Below are 20,089 nucleotides of genomic sequence, written 5' to 3'. Positions count from 1 at the left end.
CCTAAAGTTCCAAAGATGAATCTGAAGCAAAATCACGACAATCCAGAAGCTAAACAAACATACACCATTTCCGGAAGAATTGAATAAAATCACTGAGCCTAGAGATACCAGTCAGCAATATCTCCAAGGTCATGGGTATAGCAATAAAGCATACACATTTTTACTTTTTAAAGATTTTATTTATTTATCTGAGAGAGACACAGAGCATGACAGAGAGAGAGTATGAGCAGAGACAAGCGGCAGAGGGAGAAGCAGACTTCCCCATTGAGCAGGGAGCCCGACTCTGGGCTCAATTCCAGGACTCTGGGATCACGACCTGAGCTGAAGGTAGATGCTTAACAAACTGAGCCACCCAGGAACCCCGAGCACACACATTTTAAAAGTACAGCGCTCAAAACCAGAATTCAACCACCTGTAACATCTTTGAAATATAGCCTGCCCCCCCAAAAAGCCCCAAACCAAAACAACTTCTTTTCTGTAATTTTATTTATTTGTCAAAGAGAGACAGTGAGAGAGGGAACACAAGCGGGAGGAATGGCAGAGGGAGAAGCAGGGCCCCCGCTGAGCAGGGAACCCAACGTGGGGCTCAATCCCAGGACCCTGGGATCACGAACCCGAGCCAAAGGCAGACGCTTAACAACTGAGCCACCCAGGTGCCTCCAAAACAATTTCTTTTTCAAAAACGTTATGGGGCGCCTGGGTGGCTCAGTCAGTTAAGTGTCTGACTCTTGATTTCAGCTCAGGTCATTATCTCAGGGTCATGAGATCAAGCCGAGTCAAGCTCTGCGCTGGGCACTCCTGGAGCCTGCTTAAGATTCCCTCTCTCTCTCCTCCCTCTTGAATGCATGCTTTCTCTCAAAAACAAAACCAAAACATGTTATTAGCATTATTATATGTAGCCCGAGACACTGTCACATGAATGGCACTATCCTGTTGTAGAATTTCAGATGATTGTAGTATATTTACTTTTTCCTCAGCTGTATTTTCTATTGTCAGTTGATTTAGTTAATACACTTACTTTATGTATCAGCTATGAACTTAAAACTGGCTTAATAAAAAAAAATTCAGAAACATTTCTGTTTTAAAAAGATTTTATTTATTTTAGGGGCGCCTGGGTGGCTCAGTCATTAAGTGTCTGCCTTCGCCTAAGGGCGTGATCCCAGAGTCCTGGGATCGAGCCCCACACCAGGCTCCTCCGCTGGGAGCCTGCTTCTTCCTCTCCCACTTCCCCTGCCTGTATTCCCTCTCTCACTGGCTGTCTCTCCCTCTGTCAAATATATAAAATCTTATAAAATAAAAAAAGATTTTATTTATTTTAGAGAGAGCAAGCTAGAGTGAGCGTGAGTGGGGGGAGGGGCAGAGGAAGAGGGAGAGAGATAATCTCAAGCAGATTCCCTGATGAGTGCAATGCCCAACACAGGGCTCAATCCATGACCTGAGACAAAATCAAGAGTCAGACGCTCAACCGACTGAGCCACCCAGGCACCCCAAAAAGTCAGACCTATTTCTATCAAAACATATTCAATTCAATCAATATTTATGAAGCATCCTTAAATCTTTGGAAAACCAGCCAAATACACAAATAGTTAGAATACAAATTTAGTGTGAAAATCACATAGCTTTGAGTACTAGCAGAATTTTGTTCTGAGGAATAAGGAAAGAGTTCAAGGAGATGGTAACATTTGAAATGGGTGCATAGGCAAGGAAATGAGTTCAGTATGATTTGGGTAACAAATGTGGTTAGACACATTTTATAGAGGACCTTAAGCACTAGGCTGAAAACCCTCCCAGGCAATGGGGAATTAGCCTAGTTTTCCATGCACAAGCTCCACATCCTTTATCCAATTATTAAATACTAGGGATGCCTCAGAGTTCTGTACTAAGCCAACTTCATGCTTTTTTCTCACAGGCCTACAAATCCCAGTCTAAACCTCTCTGCTTGCCTTTAGAATTACTTGTCCTTACTCTAATATTCCACAGGAATCTCAAATTGATTCTATCATCTTATTCTATCCTCTAACCAACACAAAACACACCTGCTTCCCACCTTACCCACCCCAGAGAATGGTACCCTGTTCATGCTGCTGCACAGCAGGAAACCAGGTATCATTTCTGATTCTTAATTGTTCCTCACCTTAAACATCCTAAGTCTTTTTTTTTTTTAAGATTTTATTTACTTATTTCAGAAAGAGGGAGAGAGAAAGCAAGCGAGCAGGAGTGGGGGGGGTAATCTTAAGCACACTCCCTGCAGAGCATGGAACCCAATGTGGGGCTCAACCTCATAACCCTGAGATCATGGCCTGAGCCAAAATCAAGAGTTGGACACTTGGGGCACACGGGGGGCTCAGTTCGTTAAGCGGCTGCCTTCAGCCCAGGTCATTATTACAGGGTCCTGGGATCGAGCCCTGCATCGGGCTCCTTGCTCAGTGGGAGCCTGCTTCTCCCTCTCCCTAGGCCAGCAGCTACCCTTGCTTGTTTTCTGTCAAATAAATAAATAAAATCTTAAAAAAAAAAAGTTGGACAATCAACTGAGCTACCCAGGTGCCCTAAACATCCCAAGTCTTATTGAATCTACTTTTTCCCCACCCTCTACTGGGAATGCAGATAGGTTGTACTTCAGATTATTCTAGCATTGCACAACTTCAGAAGGCACTGTCCCATATTGATTACAATAGGAATATCAGGTCCTAGAATGGTGCACGGCATACCCTCTATATCCGATTCTACAGACCACCTTTTAATGGATTCCCATTGCCTTGGTCTAGCATCCTTCTTATGACTTGCATGATGTAGCCTCAGCTTATGTTTCCAGTCCTCTTTCCACTCTCCCCTTTAACAGGAATTATTTCAGTTTTCCAACCTGAGACCTTCTTTGTATATGTAGCATTCTTATCCACACCCCAATTCTTTAAAGTCTTGGGTTAAAATGTCACTTCCTTTGGAAAGCTTCTTTTGAACCCCCACACTAGGTCTAATAACAATGTCTAATAACACGGTCTAATAACAATGTTGAGCCTACTTAGTATTAAAGGTTCCAATGCATCTGATCTTAATGTCATAACACTCTGAATTTGATATTACTTGCTCAATGTTTGATTTTCCCTCTAAAGTGTGAATTACCTACAAAGAGCTGGGACCCTATTTTTTTTTAAATGTCTTTTTATTATATTATGTTAGTCCCTATTTTTAATCTTATTCACCACTTTACCTCCTATCAGAGTGGTAACCAGCACACAGCAGATGCTTAGTTACCTACTGAACAGACTGGAGATGTACTTTAGATTCTGTTGGCATCCAACTGTTGCTCAAACTGTAATGGTAATAGGTATGTGGACACGAGACTGGAAAATACTGTCACTATCCGTAACAGAATTAAGTACATTTTAAGTATAACCAAAATCCATTTTCTAAAGAAAAGGCTATAATGAGGAAATAAATGCAACAGGTTTAAGAGTCAACCTCTAACATCTCTTACACCGAGGAAAAGAGAGGAAACGTAAACTGGAGGGAGTAGTAGGCTATTTGCTTAGGACAGTGGGACATATGCATGTTGGAAAGCAGACAGAGGAGCCAGGAAAAATCAAGATGCAGGGCAGAGAGAAAATACTGTTTGAAAACTAAGGTACAAAATTAAATTGGTAAAATATGGTGATAAAGAAAAAATTTTAAATGCAGCAAGACAAAACAAGACATTAACTTACAAGGGAAACCCCTTAAGGCTAGTAGGACATTTTTCAGCAGAAACTTTTCAAGCCAGAAGGGAGTGACATGATATATTCCAAGTGCTGAATGGGAAAAACCTGTGGCCAAGAATACTTTACCTGGCAAAGCTATTATTCTGAATAGGAGATAAAGATTTTCCCAAACAAAAAAGTTCATGACCATTAAACCAGCCCTGCAAGAAATATTAAAGGTGACTTCCTTGAGTGGAAAGGAGAGACCAAAAGTGGCAGTATGAAAGTAGAAGGGGCGCCTGGGTGGCGCAGTCGTTAAGCATCTGCCTTCGGCTCAGGGTGTGATCCCAGCATTCTGGGATCGAGCCCCACATCAGGCTCCTCCGCTGGGAGCCTGCTTCTTCCTCTCCCACTCCCCCTGCTTGTGTTCCCTCTCTCACTGGCTGTCTCTGTCAAATAAATAAAATAAAATCTTAAAAAAAAAAAAAGTAGGAAACACAAAAGCAGCAAGAATGAATATTTCTGTAAAAAGTCAGTCAAGGAACTCACAAAATATAAAGGATGTAAAATATAACATGTATCTAAAAGGTGTGGAGAAGAGGCATAAAGAAGACGTTTAAACTTAAACAACCATCAGCTTAATACAGACTGCTATATGCAGAAGAGGTTATATACAAATCATATGGCAAAAACCACTAATAAATATGCAAGAAACAAACAAGAAAGAAATCCAAATGTATTACTAAAGAAAATCAGCAAGCCATTAAAGAGACAATGACAAAAAATGATCAGAGAAAATCTTCAGGAAAGACCACAAAAAATGAGAAACACTTGATGGAATGAACAGCAGGATGGAAGAAGCAGAGGAACGAATTAGTGATCTAGAAGACAGAGTAATGGAAAGTAATCAAGCTGAACAAAAGAGAAAAAAGAATTTGCAAAAATGAGGATAGCCTTAGGGAACTCAGTGACTCCACCAAACATAATTAACATTTGTATTATAGGAGTCCCAGAAGGAGGAGAAAGTGGGACAGAAAATTTATTTGAAGTAATAGCTGAAAACTTCCCTGAGGAAGGAAACATCTTCAGATCCAGGGGGCACAGAGAACTCCCACCAAAATCAACAAAAGCAGACCCACACCAAAACATACTGCAATTGAGCTAGCAAAATACAGTGATAAAGAAAAAATTTTAAAAGGTACAGGGGGCACCTGGCTGGTTCAGTCAGTAGACCATGTGACTCTCAATCTCAGTTTTGAGTTCAAGCCCCACATTCAGCATGGAGCCTACTAAAAAAAAAATAAAAATAAAAAAAGACTAAGGTACAAGTGGAAAGAAAAAGTAGAAGAATTAACCTTTACTTAAAGAGATTTCTCTCAAATAGCTGGGGGGGGGGGGGTCTGCACAAAGTGTGACTTTCCCTTGATAGGTCCATTTTGTCCAATGGCTTCAAACCTGTTAATAAACCCTTAAGGTCATCTGTTCAATAAGGATGGTAGGAATGTATTAGGAAGTTCAAGATAAGCTGAGAAACCTTCAAGTATCTACTATGATAAACTTGCTAGGGAGTAAAGGCAAAAGAAGTAAAAAGACTTCTAAAAACAGACGTGAAGATCTAGCTGGACTATAATTAGAGCCAATTAAAACAATCTTGTAGATTTCTCTAGAAATATTCAGCAGGCAAATAATATATACTAATGAAGAGGGATTCGGCCAAGAATGAGAGGATTAGGGATACAAGAGTAATTCAGTACATGTCAAACTCCCAAAAATTTGAGCAGGAAAGGGATATAAGGGAAGATGAGAAACAGCAAGAACCAAAGGTCAGGTATAAGGAAAATCAATAAGTTCAGTGTAAGTGAGGGAAGGCAACCAAGAGTATATAAGTGAGTCTCTATTTTAATTCCTATGAAGATGCTATATTGATTTAGCATGAGTGCTAAAACTCTACAGCGCAGGGACGCCTGCACGGCTCAGCTGGTTAAGCTACTGTCTTCAGGTGAGGTCATGATCCCAGGGTCCTGGGATCCAGCCCCATATCAGGCTCCCCGCTCAGCAGGGGAGTCTGCTTCTCCCCTTCCTCCTGGCTCATGCTCTCTCACTCACTCACTCTCTTTCAAATAAATAAATATAATCTTTAAAATTCCAAAACCTGCTTATCCTGATGACATCAATCAACTTATTAAGACAGCATTAGGCATAAAAAGCATATATTTCATGTACTATTTTAAAAACAAACAGAATAATAAACTATCCATAATTATAAAGAAAGTAAATCTAACCTTGGTAAAAAGTTTAACCGGATCATATCCAGTTGATTTAGCCCATTCCTTAGTGGAAATACGTTTAATGTCCCCATCTTCATTAGATGCTCTGGCTCTGGCCTCAGCTTCCATTGGTTCCCCTACAAAACAAACACCATTTTATTCTCAGCTATGATAAATGTAGAACTAAGCTCTCATCTACCTTTGGGGGGAAAAAAGAGTCATTCGTGGAAGTCACCTGCCCATGACACATTCTGAGTTCAAAGAGAAAGAAAAATAGTATGCTCATTGGCATCTTCTACCTCCGTTTCTGAAGGCCACATGTAGAACAGTTCAAAATATGGACCTGTAATCAGATCTGGAAACAACTCTCTGCTCTATTTACTACATTTGTGAAATTTCTGCACCTTGTCTTCACCAGTAAATGGGATGACGCATTTTTTAAACTACTGTTTTAAAGATTAAATAATCCACCTTAAACACATAATATACTAACACAAAACAGCAATTATTTTTTTCTCCTCTTATGCTATCAATATTCAGTTAGCAAAATAAAGGCAGTCCTCATCAAATAAGAGAACATATCCCAATCTACTCACAGGAAGCTTCAGGGTCAGCTCTGTCAGGGGATACTTCTTGATCAGCATCTTCTTCCCCAAACAACTGGCTACAATAAGAGCAGTAAGTATTTATGTTCAACAAAATATTCTGAACAAACGTTTACTTTTCCTACTTCCCCTCAAAACAACTAACCTGGAATCTTCCAAATCTTTGGGAGGAATGAGGAATAAACAATTGGCAGGCTAAATTTTAGTAGACCTGTATTTATTCCTATCATCTAGGCTCTGCAAACTCCTACGTTAAAATCTTTCAAGACACAGGTGAGCAGCTTTTACATTTTACTTGGGTAACATTCTAATGCCAGAATAATTGTGAAGTACACCTGCAGCTATCTAAACATTATTACACTTCTGCTACATGCTGGGCACCGATCTAGGTGTAAGAATAAGCAGTGAGTAAGACTATTTTTTCAGGGTAGTATATCTCTTTACTACTAAAACGCCTTCGGAAACAATATATTAACCAAGAATTCTCTTCTGTTAATCCAGTTATCCTAAAAACTATTTAATAACACTTACAAGAATATAATATTCCACCTTTCCTCAATACTAGACTTACAAGAAAGCTATCTTTTCAAAGGAATACTTTGCAGTTAAAAAAAAAAAAATGAAAAGCTATCATCTCAAAGCTTCTCAAAACCCCTGATATACTTTACAAGAAAATGCCCACTTGTTTCCCAAGTCACTGTACCAATTTTCACCCCCACAACAGCATGTAAGAGTTCCTACCTATTCACCACTTCTCCAGACTTAACATTTTGCCAAACTACTGAGTATAAAATAGTTATCTTGTGATTTTATTCTTAATTTTCCATGTTAGTCATGAAGTTAAACATATCTTCATTTGCTTATTGCCTATGTGGGTTTCCCTCTAAGTGAAAAAATGCCTGTTCATGTTCTTTTGTCAGGTTGTCTATTTCTTGATTACAGGAATATATTCTAAGATCAGAATTTTTAGTTGACTTATGTTGCAAATATTTTCTCATACGCAATGTCTTTTGGCAAGAGATATTTAATTTGAATGAATCAACCCTTTCTTTTATGGTTAGCACTTTGTGCTATTGTTCCCTAAAGATTTTCCCTATATTAGAAAGGTCTTTTCTGTTGACATCTAAATATTCAGTCCATCTGGACTTAATTTTTATATATTATTTAAAGTAGAGAATATAAGTTTCTTCCACATTGATAATGAATTGTCCTACCTTTTATTTAATCCCCTTTTTTATCTGGCATCTCTTATGCAACCTTGGTCATGAGCTCTGCATTGACCCAATGGTTTGTTTTTCTTTTCTTTTTTTTTTTTTTTTAAAGATTTTATTTATTTATTCGACAGAGACAGAGACAGCCAGAGAGAGAGGGAACACAAGCAGGGGGAATGGGAGAGGAAGAAGCAGGCTCACAGCAGAGGAGCCTGATGTGGGGCTCGATCCCACAACACCGGGATCACGCCCTGAGCCGAAGGCAGACGCTTAACCGCTATGCCACCCAGGCGCCCCTGTTTTTCTATCTCTGTACCAGCAACACACTGTAAGTTACTTTTAGCTTATATTAAACCTTGACATCTACTAGCACACGTCACCTCAACCTACTCTTTTCCAGGAATGTTTAGGCCTTATTCTATAAATTTTATCATCAGCTGAACAAGTTCCAGCACAAACCCTGATGAGATTTTAATTGGAACTGCATTTGAATCTACAGATCAACTTGAAGACAAACGACACATACACAATTTTAAGACTTTCAATCCACAAACACATTCTTTCCTCTTATTTTATCCTTTTTATGTTCCAATGGTTACTATAATTTTCCATACTGGGTCTTATAAATCAAGATCAAGATTTATAAGTACCTGAGATATCAAGTACTTCATGTTTTTTGATGCTTTATAGTTATTTAATTACATGATTTTATAAGTGAGTTATCTATTTTTACACTTCCTAACTGTGTGATGCTGCATATAGAAATGCAATCTTTTAGTTGGCCATGCTGCTAAACTGTTATTATTTCTAATAATTTGTCTCTAGAGTCTCTGGAGCTTTTTATGCAGGTAACTATATTGTATGCAAACAACAGTTTTGTTTCTTCTTTTCTCAACTCTTCTCCTGTATTTCCTTTTTGTCTTATTGTGCAGGCTACCACTTCATTACAACACCAAGTAGAAGCAGCAACAATGGGCATCCTCATGCCAGCTCTGATTCCAAAGGGGATGATTTATAACTTTTGTCATTAAAAATAATGCTCCGTCTGGGTGGCTCATTCGATTGGACATCTGCCTTCGGCTTGGGTCGTGATCTCGGGGTCCTGGAATCAAGCCCTGCGTCAGGCTCAGCGGGGGTCTCCTCCTTCCTCTGCCCCTCCCCTCCATTCGTGTGCACGCTCTCTTTCAAATAAATTAAGGAATCTTTTAAAAAAATTTTAAAAATAATGCTTGTATTAAGTATATGGATGGCAAATAGAAGTCTCTAACTGTTGGGAGTAGGACTGTACAGATAGATAAGGGGAGGAAGCTAGCTGTAGTAATGGATTAGAGCTGCAGACACCAGCATGAATTCATGTTTAGCTTAATACACAGATGTGTTTATAAATTTGTGTATATATAAAGATTAGCATAGATATATTTTTTGCTCTGTTGGCTAAGAGGGCCTAAAAGATACAACACCTAACAGCATGCCAAACATTCAGATCTTGGTTTCTAATGCCATTCTTCAATAAAAGGAACCAGGGCTCCACGGAGAAAGGTCTGATTCTACGGCAGGAAATAACATAATGAGCCTGGAACATCTAGTACCAAAACGCAAGGAACTGCTCCCCAAAACACCCCCACCCACATTGATGGCAGTGTGTCTAAGAGCAGAGAGCTAACAGAAGAGCTCCCAGTGGCCAAAGCTAGAACAATTTAAGCAAAAAATATACTACTGGACTTAACCCGAAGTATAAAATATATTCAATATGAATGCCTACTGATATAAACGGTGAATAAACCAACAGATGAGTGAGAAAAGGCAAACCTTCTAGACAGAAGAACTCTAATTTATGTAGATACTCTGCCCTCAAGGAAACAACACAGCTCCCATTCCTTAGGTGTGGGCTGCACACAGTGACTTCCCTCCAAAGTGCATGGTACAATATAGAAGCGAGGGGTGGGGAGAGTAACTTTATAGTGGAGAAACCTGACAAACTACCTTAGTTACGTGATCCAACATTAACAGTTACAAAGCATGTCAATAACATATTTACTCTTCATATGATGTGATGAAAATGCCAATTTACCGACCTCTGTGATTTCCCTCCCAATAGCTCATAATGACAGTGTTAACATGAAAAAAAATTTCCCACAGGGCATCCTACAAAATACCTGACCAGCACTCCTCAAAATTATCAGGTCATCAAAAAGGAGGAAAGTCTGAGAAACTATCAGAGCCAAAGGAGGCCTAAAGAGACATGACAACCAATGGTAATGTGGTATCACAGAACAGAAAAGGGACATTGAATAAAAACAAAGGACTCTCTGAATAAACTATGGACTTCAGTTAATAAACAAGGTTTTAATAGTGGTTCATTAGTTACTACATATGTCTCATACTAACGAACGATGTTAACAGAGCAAACTGGGCGGGAACTGTAATATCTTCAGTATTTCTGTAAATATGAAACTGTTCTAAAAAGTGAAATCTGTTAAAAAGAAAAATGTTTGCCAAATAATGCTTACAAAGTATATTTTTTTATGAATTTCATTGTTATACCATTATATGTATACTTTTCTGAGTGCATATACATTATAACTTAATAAAAAAATAAAGAAAACCAATGTTAGCTGTAGGTTTGTAAAAGGTTTTACCAGGTTAATAAAATGTTATTTTATTAAGAATTTTTGTCATGGGGGCGCCTGGATGGCTCAGATGGTTAAATGTCTGCCTTCGGTTTGGGTCATGATCTCCAGGTCTGGGATCGAGCCCCACGTAGGGCTCCTAGCTCAGTGGGGAGTCTGCTTCTCCCTCTCCCTCTGTCTCCCCCTTACCCCGTGCTCATGCTGTGTCTCTCTGTCTCAAATGAATAAATACATTCTTAAAATTTTTTTTTTTTTTGTCATGAGGGGTGCCTGCATGGCTCAGTCAGTTAAGCGTCCAACTCTTGATTTCAGCTCAGGGTCGTAATCTCAGAGTCATGAGACTGAGCCCCACGTCAGGCTCTGCCTACCACTGCACACCATGGAGAATCTGCTACTCTCCCTCTGCCCCTCCCCCATGCTCTCACACGGCTGAGCATGCATGTGCTCTCTCTCAAATAAATCAATCTAAAAAAAAAGTCTTGAAATTCTCCTTTTATTCCATAATGGCCTTAAGTGGTTTTGTTATCAAAGACATGATAGCCCCATAATGCAAACTAACAAGTATTCAAGTTTTTAAAAAATGCCTCCAGGACAATTTACTTGACATAATGATATTGTACTTTCAAATTCAGTGGAAATCACCAGTAAATTCACACAGGTTTGATGCATTATTCAGAATTCAAACCACTTACTAATTCCCCTAAGGTATAGTACTGTTCAGGCTTTTGATTTCTTTTTGAGTTTTTTTCCCCTAAGTTTTTTTCAATGAATGTATCCAGAAGCGCCCAGGTGGCACAGTCAGTTAAGGATCTGACTCTTGGGTTTCATTCAGTTCAGGTCCTGATTTCATGAGTCATGAGATCGAGCCCCTTATCTGGCTCCACACTCATCTGGCTCCACACTCAGCATGAAGTCTGCTTGAGATTCTCCCCCTTTCCCTGTGCCCCTCCCCTCTGTGCTAGCTCTCTAAAATAAAAAATAATAATAAAAAAAGAATTTACCCAGATCATTAAAAATTTCTGTTTACAGGCATGGTCTTTTTATTACCATCCTTCTGTTCTTTACTATCATTTAAATCTGTGCTGAGATTACATTCCCCATTTAGTTATTTATCTCTCCTTTTCATGACTGAACTCAAAGTATTTTTTCTTCTTATTTCAATTACATCCTTCTCACTAATTTCCTTGGAGTTTATCCTTTTTCGAACTTAATTTGGGTCCTTAGCTCATTAGCGTTCATCTTTCTTCGTGTGTGTAAGCCTAGAACTTTTCTTCCAGCTGCCACATTCAATGCATCCAAGTTTCACGCACAGTATTTTCATTATCATTACAAAGTACTTTTAACTTCCATTATTTCTTTTTTAACCAATGAATTACTTCTAAGTATGTTTTTTTTAATTCCAAATACACAGATTTGTATTCAATTAGTTCTATGTGTGTCTCCAAAATCAAGCTTCCTAAATAGTCCATGGTATATAACAGAAATGCATGAAATGTTGGCTGAATTTAGCATCAAGAAATATCACAAGAAAGTTACTGGAGCATCTCTGCCATATTTAAAAGAATATTCCTCATAAGTACAATCTCTCCAAGATATATAAATAAAAATGACCCCATTTCCCATTGTCCGTACTGAAAATACACCCAGAAATATGTATACTCTTACTTGAACAAATACTTTGCCCAAACGATGCAATGAATAGGTTCAGAAGGTGTGTTACGAATTGTACAGCCAGGAAAAGTTCTCTGGGTAGGTTTGGGATGACATTCATAACACTCAGTTACACCCTGCAAAATCAGAATAGGAGAAAAGTATTTACCCCATGATGGTGGTTTCTCAACATTTACAAAGTAGTATCATCATAAACATTCATTCATCTACATTCTAACTGGGTTTTATACTGTCAAAGAAATTTGACAATATCAGGAACTCCAAAATCCTTACTTTACAAACGAGGAATTGTAACAAATATGAACTGAATCAATCACGGTCACAACTAAGTCTAAGCCCATTCCTCGGACTCCTGGCCCAGTAAACACTTACAACAAGCCAAAAACAAAACAAAACACCACAATGCACCTGAATATCAAACATAAGTTTACCTCAATCACACTAAACAAAAGAAAAACCACTAGAAAGACAAACACCAGCTTTCTAACCAACTATCTCTCAAAGGTGTGGACCTCAAGTATTTAAGTATTATTCACAGCTTTACCTTATAATCTCCTAAAAATTAAGAAAACTCCAAGTAATTATTATTTTCAAGAACCACCTAGATACACAGAAAAATCCTAGACATTACCAAACAAAATACTCTTCGTTTTGTTGAGCTAGGGTTATATTTTTAATTTGCAATGTAAGGAATCCTTGAGAGAAGTCTATGGCACCTAAGACAATTTTTCAAAACCATCGAATGAACATTCCTCATTTCGGCAATTATCAAACTCAGTCTTAATACAAACCAGTACCTTAGGATCAGGTTAACGAGCAATGTCTTTCTAATAATGGTTCAAAGTACCAAAACCTGCAAACATCGTTTTAATATAAATGGCAGCAGATCCAGGATTTTCTCCATAATATCATTTCTGGTGTCATTTCAATAAACCTTCCTGGGGGCAGCCATATGACAAGCAGTCATCCCTCAAATCACAGTGGAAAAGAGAACTACTGCTGTGACCTATGAAGAGACTCTGAAGGACTCCACTGATTTAAGTAAATTTAATACACATTGATATTTACAACAGTCTTTGCAAAAGGATACTAAATAAGCTTCCAAGAGTAGCATTTATCAGCTAAAACAAAGAAGCAGAGCCACAATTTCCAACATGGGTAAACAGCCAAATAATGGACAAAAGTAGCACATTTTAAGTGGAGTGTAATTCGACTTTTGGTTTCAAAACCAAGAAAATGACTCTTCAAATGTATCTATGTTTAATTTCCTAAAAGAACTAAAAGAAAAAAGATCACAATGCTGAATTTTATAAACTGGGTTATGAGTCCACAGGCATTTACTTGCTCTATTGTTTTCTAGTTTTCTCTAAACGTTTGAAATACTTCACAAATACACGAAAAATTTTCAAAGTACTCTTCAAATCTATTAAGTCCAACTTCAGAAAAAAAGTAACATTGCAGGAGGCTGTTTCATCATATATCAACTATCGCATAACATGTAGTTTCATAGCTACAAAGAATTTTAAAAGGCAATGTCATTATGCTTATCAGTCTAATAATTTTAATATATAAGCTACAGAAGCAAAGTAGCACAGAGCTAAAAAAAAAAACTCTGCCTATATTCTTTGTATTACCTTTACAGTATCTAAGTTTTATCAGAGCACAAAAATCCCTACATCTTGGATGCTGACCAGCCCACATCACATAAACCCAAAGTTTACTTCTCCCCTCCTTAAGGTCCCAAATAAATATTTGCGAAGTAAAAAAACTTACTTTACCTTTTTGATGGTAGTTACTTGCCCAAGGTAACCAGCAGTTCCACTCTCAATAAGAGGAACATCAGCTGCCAGACACATCCTATTAACGTGGTTGCGGGCAGCTGGAAGAAAAATACTAGTCAGCAGGAGTTTACGGGGAAGAAAAAAATCAGTTACTTTTAATTAGGATAACATTTACCCAAACTGTTTTTTAAAAATTTTTATGCAATTTTCTTATAGCTATGACCAGAGTAATAAAACTGTTACACTTAAGAGACATTCACTAGCGAAGTGCCAAACATAAGGAATTTATATCACAAATTTACCCTTATAAGTAATTTTTCTAAAGTGTCACCTTTCTCTTCTGTTGCTGTGCTTACACTCTATTAATCTTGGCTAAAACACTTTCAATGTATTCTGAGTCCTCACTATCATTCTAATAAAATTATCAGGTACCACATGAAGTGAATGGAGAATGTGGAATATCAACTTGGCAGTCTAAGGCAAGGGGAATAAAGACAAGTCTAGTTAATTAAAAAGTCATTCTGGGATGCCTGGGTGGCTTAGCCGGTTGAGTACCCGAATCTTGATTTCGGTCAGATGATGACCTCAGGGTCATGGGATTAGGCTGTGTCGGGCTCCATGCTCAGCACAAGGTCAGCTTGACTATCTCTCTCTCTCTGCCCTCCCCTCTCACTCACGCATGCACTCTCTCTCTCTCAAATAAATAAATAAAATCTTTTAAAAAAACCCTTCCTCATGCTACTTTGTGTTTTTTCTTTGGTATTTCTGCATCAAAATGGTTACAAGCCACTCCACAAATGTTGTTTTACATGTAGAACAATGACTGGCTATACAACACTTGATTATAAGAAACATTACCCCCTACTGTGGAAAGCTTAAATGGTCTAAAATGTGTACATCTAAATAGAATCCGGTCTGCTATCTTCCAGCACCGCCTATACCTAAAATAATTCAAGATCCATGGCATCTATACTAACTTTGATATCCTCTTGCCCTATTCTTAAAACAGTGGTTTACAGCCCTGATCGCACTTAAGAATCGTGTGGGAAATTCTGAAAAAATATGATGTTCAGGTGCCATTCAGAGAGTCTGACTTAACTGGTCTTGAGACGAGATGAGATGTGAGACACAGGCACTGATATTTCTTAGATCTCCAAGTAAATGAAGGAAGTCACACTGTGCTTAAGTGATGGGATACTCTGAAACAAGCACACACCCACATACCATATGTAGTCACCCCCTTTAGAGATTTTAACAACTTCTATATTCACGTTTTGGTAGAACAGAGGAGTATATGATAGCTAAATTCCTGCCTGAAACCAGTTCTAGTTAAAATTACAATCAACTGGCAAATTTTAAACCTAACCTCTAGATGTAACTCATTAGGAAATACTTTAAACAGTCTTGTTATGGGGGAAGGGAAACACTTAGAAATTAAATGTATTAAAATAATCTCACCTCTGTTATCTAAAGCATTCATAACCAATATAAATTGCCGAAAAAATTCCACATTATAGTCAGGGCTACAAAACAAAACAAAACAAAAGTCACCAAAATGACTGACCTTACACCTGATCTTCACAGCAGAATACACGGTCCTAAAGAGCATACTAGCGTAACAGTACAAAAATAATTGGTATTAGGGGTATCATATTATAGGCTTGACTTTCTCGAAACACCATGGCAGATTTCAAAGAAATAATTTCCCCTTAATCCCTGTGACTAGATATCCTTTTTGGTCAGCAATCTAGAGCCCAAGAGCAGGATCTCAAACTGGCAGAAAGATGGCATGACTTCACCAGTCCCACCAGGCCTTCTCTGGGCAGCCTGGGAACATACAAAGAACACATTCCCAGGATCTGCCTGGCCTCTGGCTTCACCTCACATGGTCAGGATCAGGCAGAGTTCAGGCCTCTAGGGTCCCCGCTTTTAGCAGCACTAGGAAAGCAACACAGTTGGTAAGGGGGTTACAGAGCTATAGGAAGATTTGCAGAGCAAACATCCAGAAATAAAAAAAACTGGACATACAAATTTCCTGAGAAAGTATAAGACTTTCTCTAATTCCAGACTCAAACAAGAAGTCATTGTTTCTAATGCCATGTACTTGTAAGTTAGACAACAACTATAAAGGATAATTTAGACCCAGGGTTCCTTTGTTCTAACACTTCCAAAATTACATATTTACTGTATCTTTACTGAGATCAGAGCATGTTTATGTACTTTGAAAACTATGGCCCCGTCACAATTCCTAGTGTTATATTACAGAAGTCACAGTCCAAATAAACAAATTATTTTGGGAAGGAACCTTTTAAACTGAAAAAGACCACAGCTGAAATCAATCAGAAGAGCAATATATTTAGAAGTCTGAATCATCACATACAAGGATTTTTCATAGTTTATCTTTAAAACAAAAATATAAGGCACTTTATAAGTTTCCAAATAACTTACTTAAAGTATTAAAATATCTTACCTCTTATCTAACTCATTTAAACCATATACATAAACTGTTAATAAAACTCAACTTATTATGTGGGCACAAGCTACCACATTTTAATTTTTGTAGAAAAATCATTTTTTCTTTTCTAAGTTTTTATTTAAATTTCAGTTAGTTAACACACAATATAATAGTTATTTAGTGATTCAACACTTATATACAACACCTGGTGTTCATCATAAGTGCCCTCCTTAATCTCATCACATATTTTACCCATCCCCCACCAACCTACCCTCTGGTAACCATCAGTTTGTTCTCTACAGTTAGGATAGAAAAATCATTTTTAAAAAGCAGAATGACTTCAAACTCCTGTATCTGACTAATAAAAATACCTAATGCTTTCAAAGTTTAATTCACAACAAACACAATTTTGCAACATAATAATCAGAACATACTTCATGATGCTGTCATGGTAGGCTATGATATTAGCTTTTGGGTAAAACTGCAGTACACTTTCTTTGGCAACCTGGAAAAACAAACAACACCAAATTACTAATTTACTAAATAGCTACAACATTTCCCTCTGTAAGTTCCCTTCAAGTTTATTTATGGCACACAACACTGCCGTTTCACCTACTTATACACATCCTATTTATATTAAAAACTAAAGAAATATAAAAATGTGACAAAATTTCACTAAGATTAAACTATACACATATTTATAAAATAACAGGAGAGCTGGCCCCTTCCCTTGTAGACCTCTACATGAATGGCAAGCTTCAACAAAAATAGAAAAAGCAGTAACTAAGTGTAATTCATTCATTCGTTCAACACTTACTGAGTTCTTCTATGCACCAGGATCTGCACGAAGCACTTGGTAAGCCAAGTGACATTAATCGATATAGATAAACAGAACTACAAACTAATATAAATGATACACAGAAAAAGTACAAGCTATAGGGGCATGCTACTCTTGATCTCAGGGTTGTGAGTTTGAGCCCCACGTTGGGTGTAGAGATTACTTAAATAAGTAAAAAAATTTTAAAGAGAAAGAAAAGAAAAAATAGAACTTGTTATGAGAGGAAGGTCCGACTTAGTCTACGAGGTTTATTCAGAGTGTGTCCCTAGAGAAGAAAGCCAAAATTTGAAAACTAAAAAGGAGAAGAGTGGGAGTTTGCCAAAAAGGTTGGGAGACCAAAGTAAAAAGATGTTTTAAGACCCTGAATCAAGATAGAACATTCAAGGAACTAAAGAAAAGATCAAGGTGGCTACAATCTCCGGGAAAGCCACCCTTTTAGAAAAAGAGCAACAAGAGCAGAGGCTGTAGCTTCTCTTGCCCTCAGATACAGTAGTCAACCTCTAAGAAACACAACAACGCTCATCCTAAGCAAACACATCAGAAATTTAAATATGAAGGGGACACCATTTACAGGATTGAGTAGCGCACATCTATTTCCTCAGCATACCAAAACAGGAGCATGTAGTCTTTAATCCTTTACATCTTTATTCTTCACAATCTCTCAAGTAAAAAGTGGTGGCTTCCCCCATATTCTCCCTCCTACTGAAGAGTCCCAGTTAATCTGATATCATAAAGAGAAGGTCCACCAAAGTGCAGAAATATTAATGAATAAACAGAAATAGTATAAGAAATATAAAGTTACCTGGGCCTTTGATCTTCCAACATGTTTCTTTTGAAACAAAAACTGCCTGTTGAGGTTGCTGACATCGATAGTATCCAGATCAATCTACAAGTGCATAAACCCCAGATAAATCACACACTTTCTGGTATGTCTGTGCGACATCACTATCCTCAGCATCCATAACCCAAAACATTTGCTATTTGTTACATTAGCAGAGAAAACGGTTTTCATTTTCAACCAGTAACACCAAAATTAATATTAAACTGATAAAAATAATTTAACACATATTTTTAAAAACTCAGGATTTAATTTCAGATAACTTTCTCAAAAATATTCTAGAAAAGATGCATTTTTTTTTGTTTAATCATCCTGGCAAGTACGTTTGGAAATTCCCTAAATGGCATAGAAGTGTATGTGTCTATTGAAAATACATATATAACTCATTTATCTACCAATCTAATTAATTACTCCTTCAAATCCAATATATTAGATTTAACTGTGACTTGTTTTTCTTAAATGATACTTTGCAGAGTTACTGAATTTTTGCTGCTTTAGTTCAAGTCTTCATCTACACACAACTCCATTTACAATTATTATTACCTAAGGGCTGTTAAAGGAAATGTCTACACGAGGTTAAAAAAGTGTCACATTTTAAGTTTTATCTAATTGCTGCTTAAAAATAAACATAAAAGAATGACTAAAGATTTTCATTCCATTTCAATAAATTTATATGAAGAGTAATCTCAAACGTTCTAATTGTGAAACATCTTAACAGTTTTGGTTATAATTTCTGGAAATCATTATATAACCACCTAAACATTTTCTATTTGTACTTTACACATTTATTACAAAAATTAAATCAAATAAAAAAGAATCAGCATTTATTTTTCAGGTGCCCAATCCACTGTCTTGTCTATTACAAAAACGGTTCTTTTAAACATGCACTAGTAGTTACCACCTAAGGCACAATCCTATCTGGATCTGCAGTACAGAACTGGATGGGAAGACTAACCTTTTAACAGCCAAAGAAAAACGTGTAAATTCTTTTCCCTCCAGTCACTCATTTATTAGTTCAGTCCGCCACTTCTACTTTTCTTTTCCATTCTATGCTTCCACTACACCTTAAGACAATTTAAACTCACATCCAAATTCCTAACATTAAAAAGTTTAATAGAAATAATTTTAAATTACAGCCACTGTACATGAGTGCCAAAGTTAAAATCTTTAACGACATAAGTGAGTGTATCTACGGAGATAACACTGACAGTCACGCAAACTGTACCCACAGAGGAGCGCGAGCCCCAAAGGAGTCCTACCACTTGCTTCGTGACCCAAGTAAGTTACTAAAACCCCTCTAAATCTCACTTTCCTTCTCATCTGTTAAAAAAGTGGGATGAAAATGGCGTTTGCAACCTTACGGTGGTAGCGAAGATTAGATGCGTTAATGCAAGTTAACCGCTCAGAACTGCGCCGGGCTCGGGACAAGCGCTCAGTATGTATTGGCTCCTATTACCGCCACCCTCTGCTCTGGACCAGTATTTCTGAGTTAAGAGAGACCGCCGAAATGAAGTCACAACATCCACGAGACTCAAACAATCATCTCCTGCCTCCCACTAAAGCTGGGGAACTGCTCGGAAGCGTAAAGACACGAGGCCGCTTCCACAGCCTAGAGCCGCCACAAATTGGCGCTGCCAGGGAGGCTGGGGGCGGCCGCGCAGCGCGACGCCCTGAAGACCCCGGCCCGCGGCCTCTCTGGCGTCCCGAGCGGACCGGGCGTGCAGCGAGGCCCGCTCCGACCCCGCCGAAGAGCGCCCTCTCCGCAGGCAGCCACGACCCCGGGGCTTCCAGGCCTGCTGCCGCCGCCCCCGCCACCTCAACTCTGGTCCCGACCTCCGGAGCCCGAGCCCCCGGCCCCGGCAATACGGCCCGCCATTCAGCCCGCGCGCACGCCTGGCCCTCACCAGGTCGATGTGGGAGAAGCCGGTGAGCACGAGGTTCTTGAGGAGCTCGCAGCCGATGCCGCCCGCGCCCACCACCAGCACCCGGCCCCCGGCCACGGCGTCGGCCAGCTCCCGGGGTAGTCCCCGCGACAGTGCCATGGCGGGACGACCACGAGCCGCGGCGGAGGCGGAGGCGCGAGAACTGAGCCGCGGCCGGAAGCAGGTGGGGGAAGGGC

General features: G+C 38.6%; 1 protein-coding gene across 1 annotated transcript in view; it reads right to left on the bottom strand.

The window, feature by feature from the left end:
- The window catches only part of UBA2 (ubiquitin like modifier activating enzyme 2), a 39,029-nt gene extending 18,940 nt beyond the window's left edge, over positions 1-20,089 (bottom strand). The window contains exons 1-8 of the mRNA XM_026484315.4: positions 19,875-20,089; positions 17,935-18,018; positions 16,729-16,799; positions 15,298-15,362; positions 13,837-13,937; positions 12,053-12,174; positions 6,538-6,605; positions 5,957-6,078 (exon numbers count right to left, since the gene is read on the bottom strand). Coding sequence (XP_026340100.1) covers positions 5,957-6,078; positions 6,538-6,605; positions 12,053-12,174; positions 13,837-13,937; positions 15,298-15,362; positions 16,729-16,799; positions 17,935-18,018; positions 19,875-20,012 — 771 coding nt within the window. The 5' untranslated portion in view covers positions 20,013-20,089. The remainder of the gene's footprint in view (positions 1-5,956; positions 6,079-6,537; positions 6,606-12,052; positions 12,175-13,836; positions 13,938-15,297; positions 15,363-16,728; positions 16,800-17,934; positions 18,019-19,874) is intronic.

The sequence above is a fragment of the Ursus arctos genome, unplaced genomic scaffold (assembly GCF_023065955.2).
Source record: "Ursus arctos isolate Adak ecotype North America unplaced genomic scaffold, UrsArc2.0 scaffold_19, whole genome shotgun sequence".
Classification (NCBI taxonomy): Eukaryota; Metazoa; Chordata; class Mammalia; order Carnivora; family Ursidae; genus Ursus; species Ursus arctos.
This window is presented reverse-complemented; position numbering and strand designations above follow the sequence as displayed.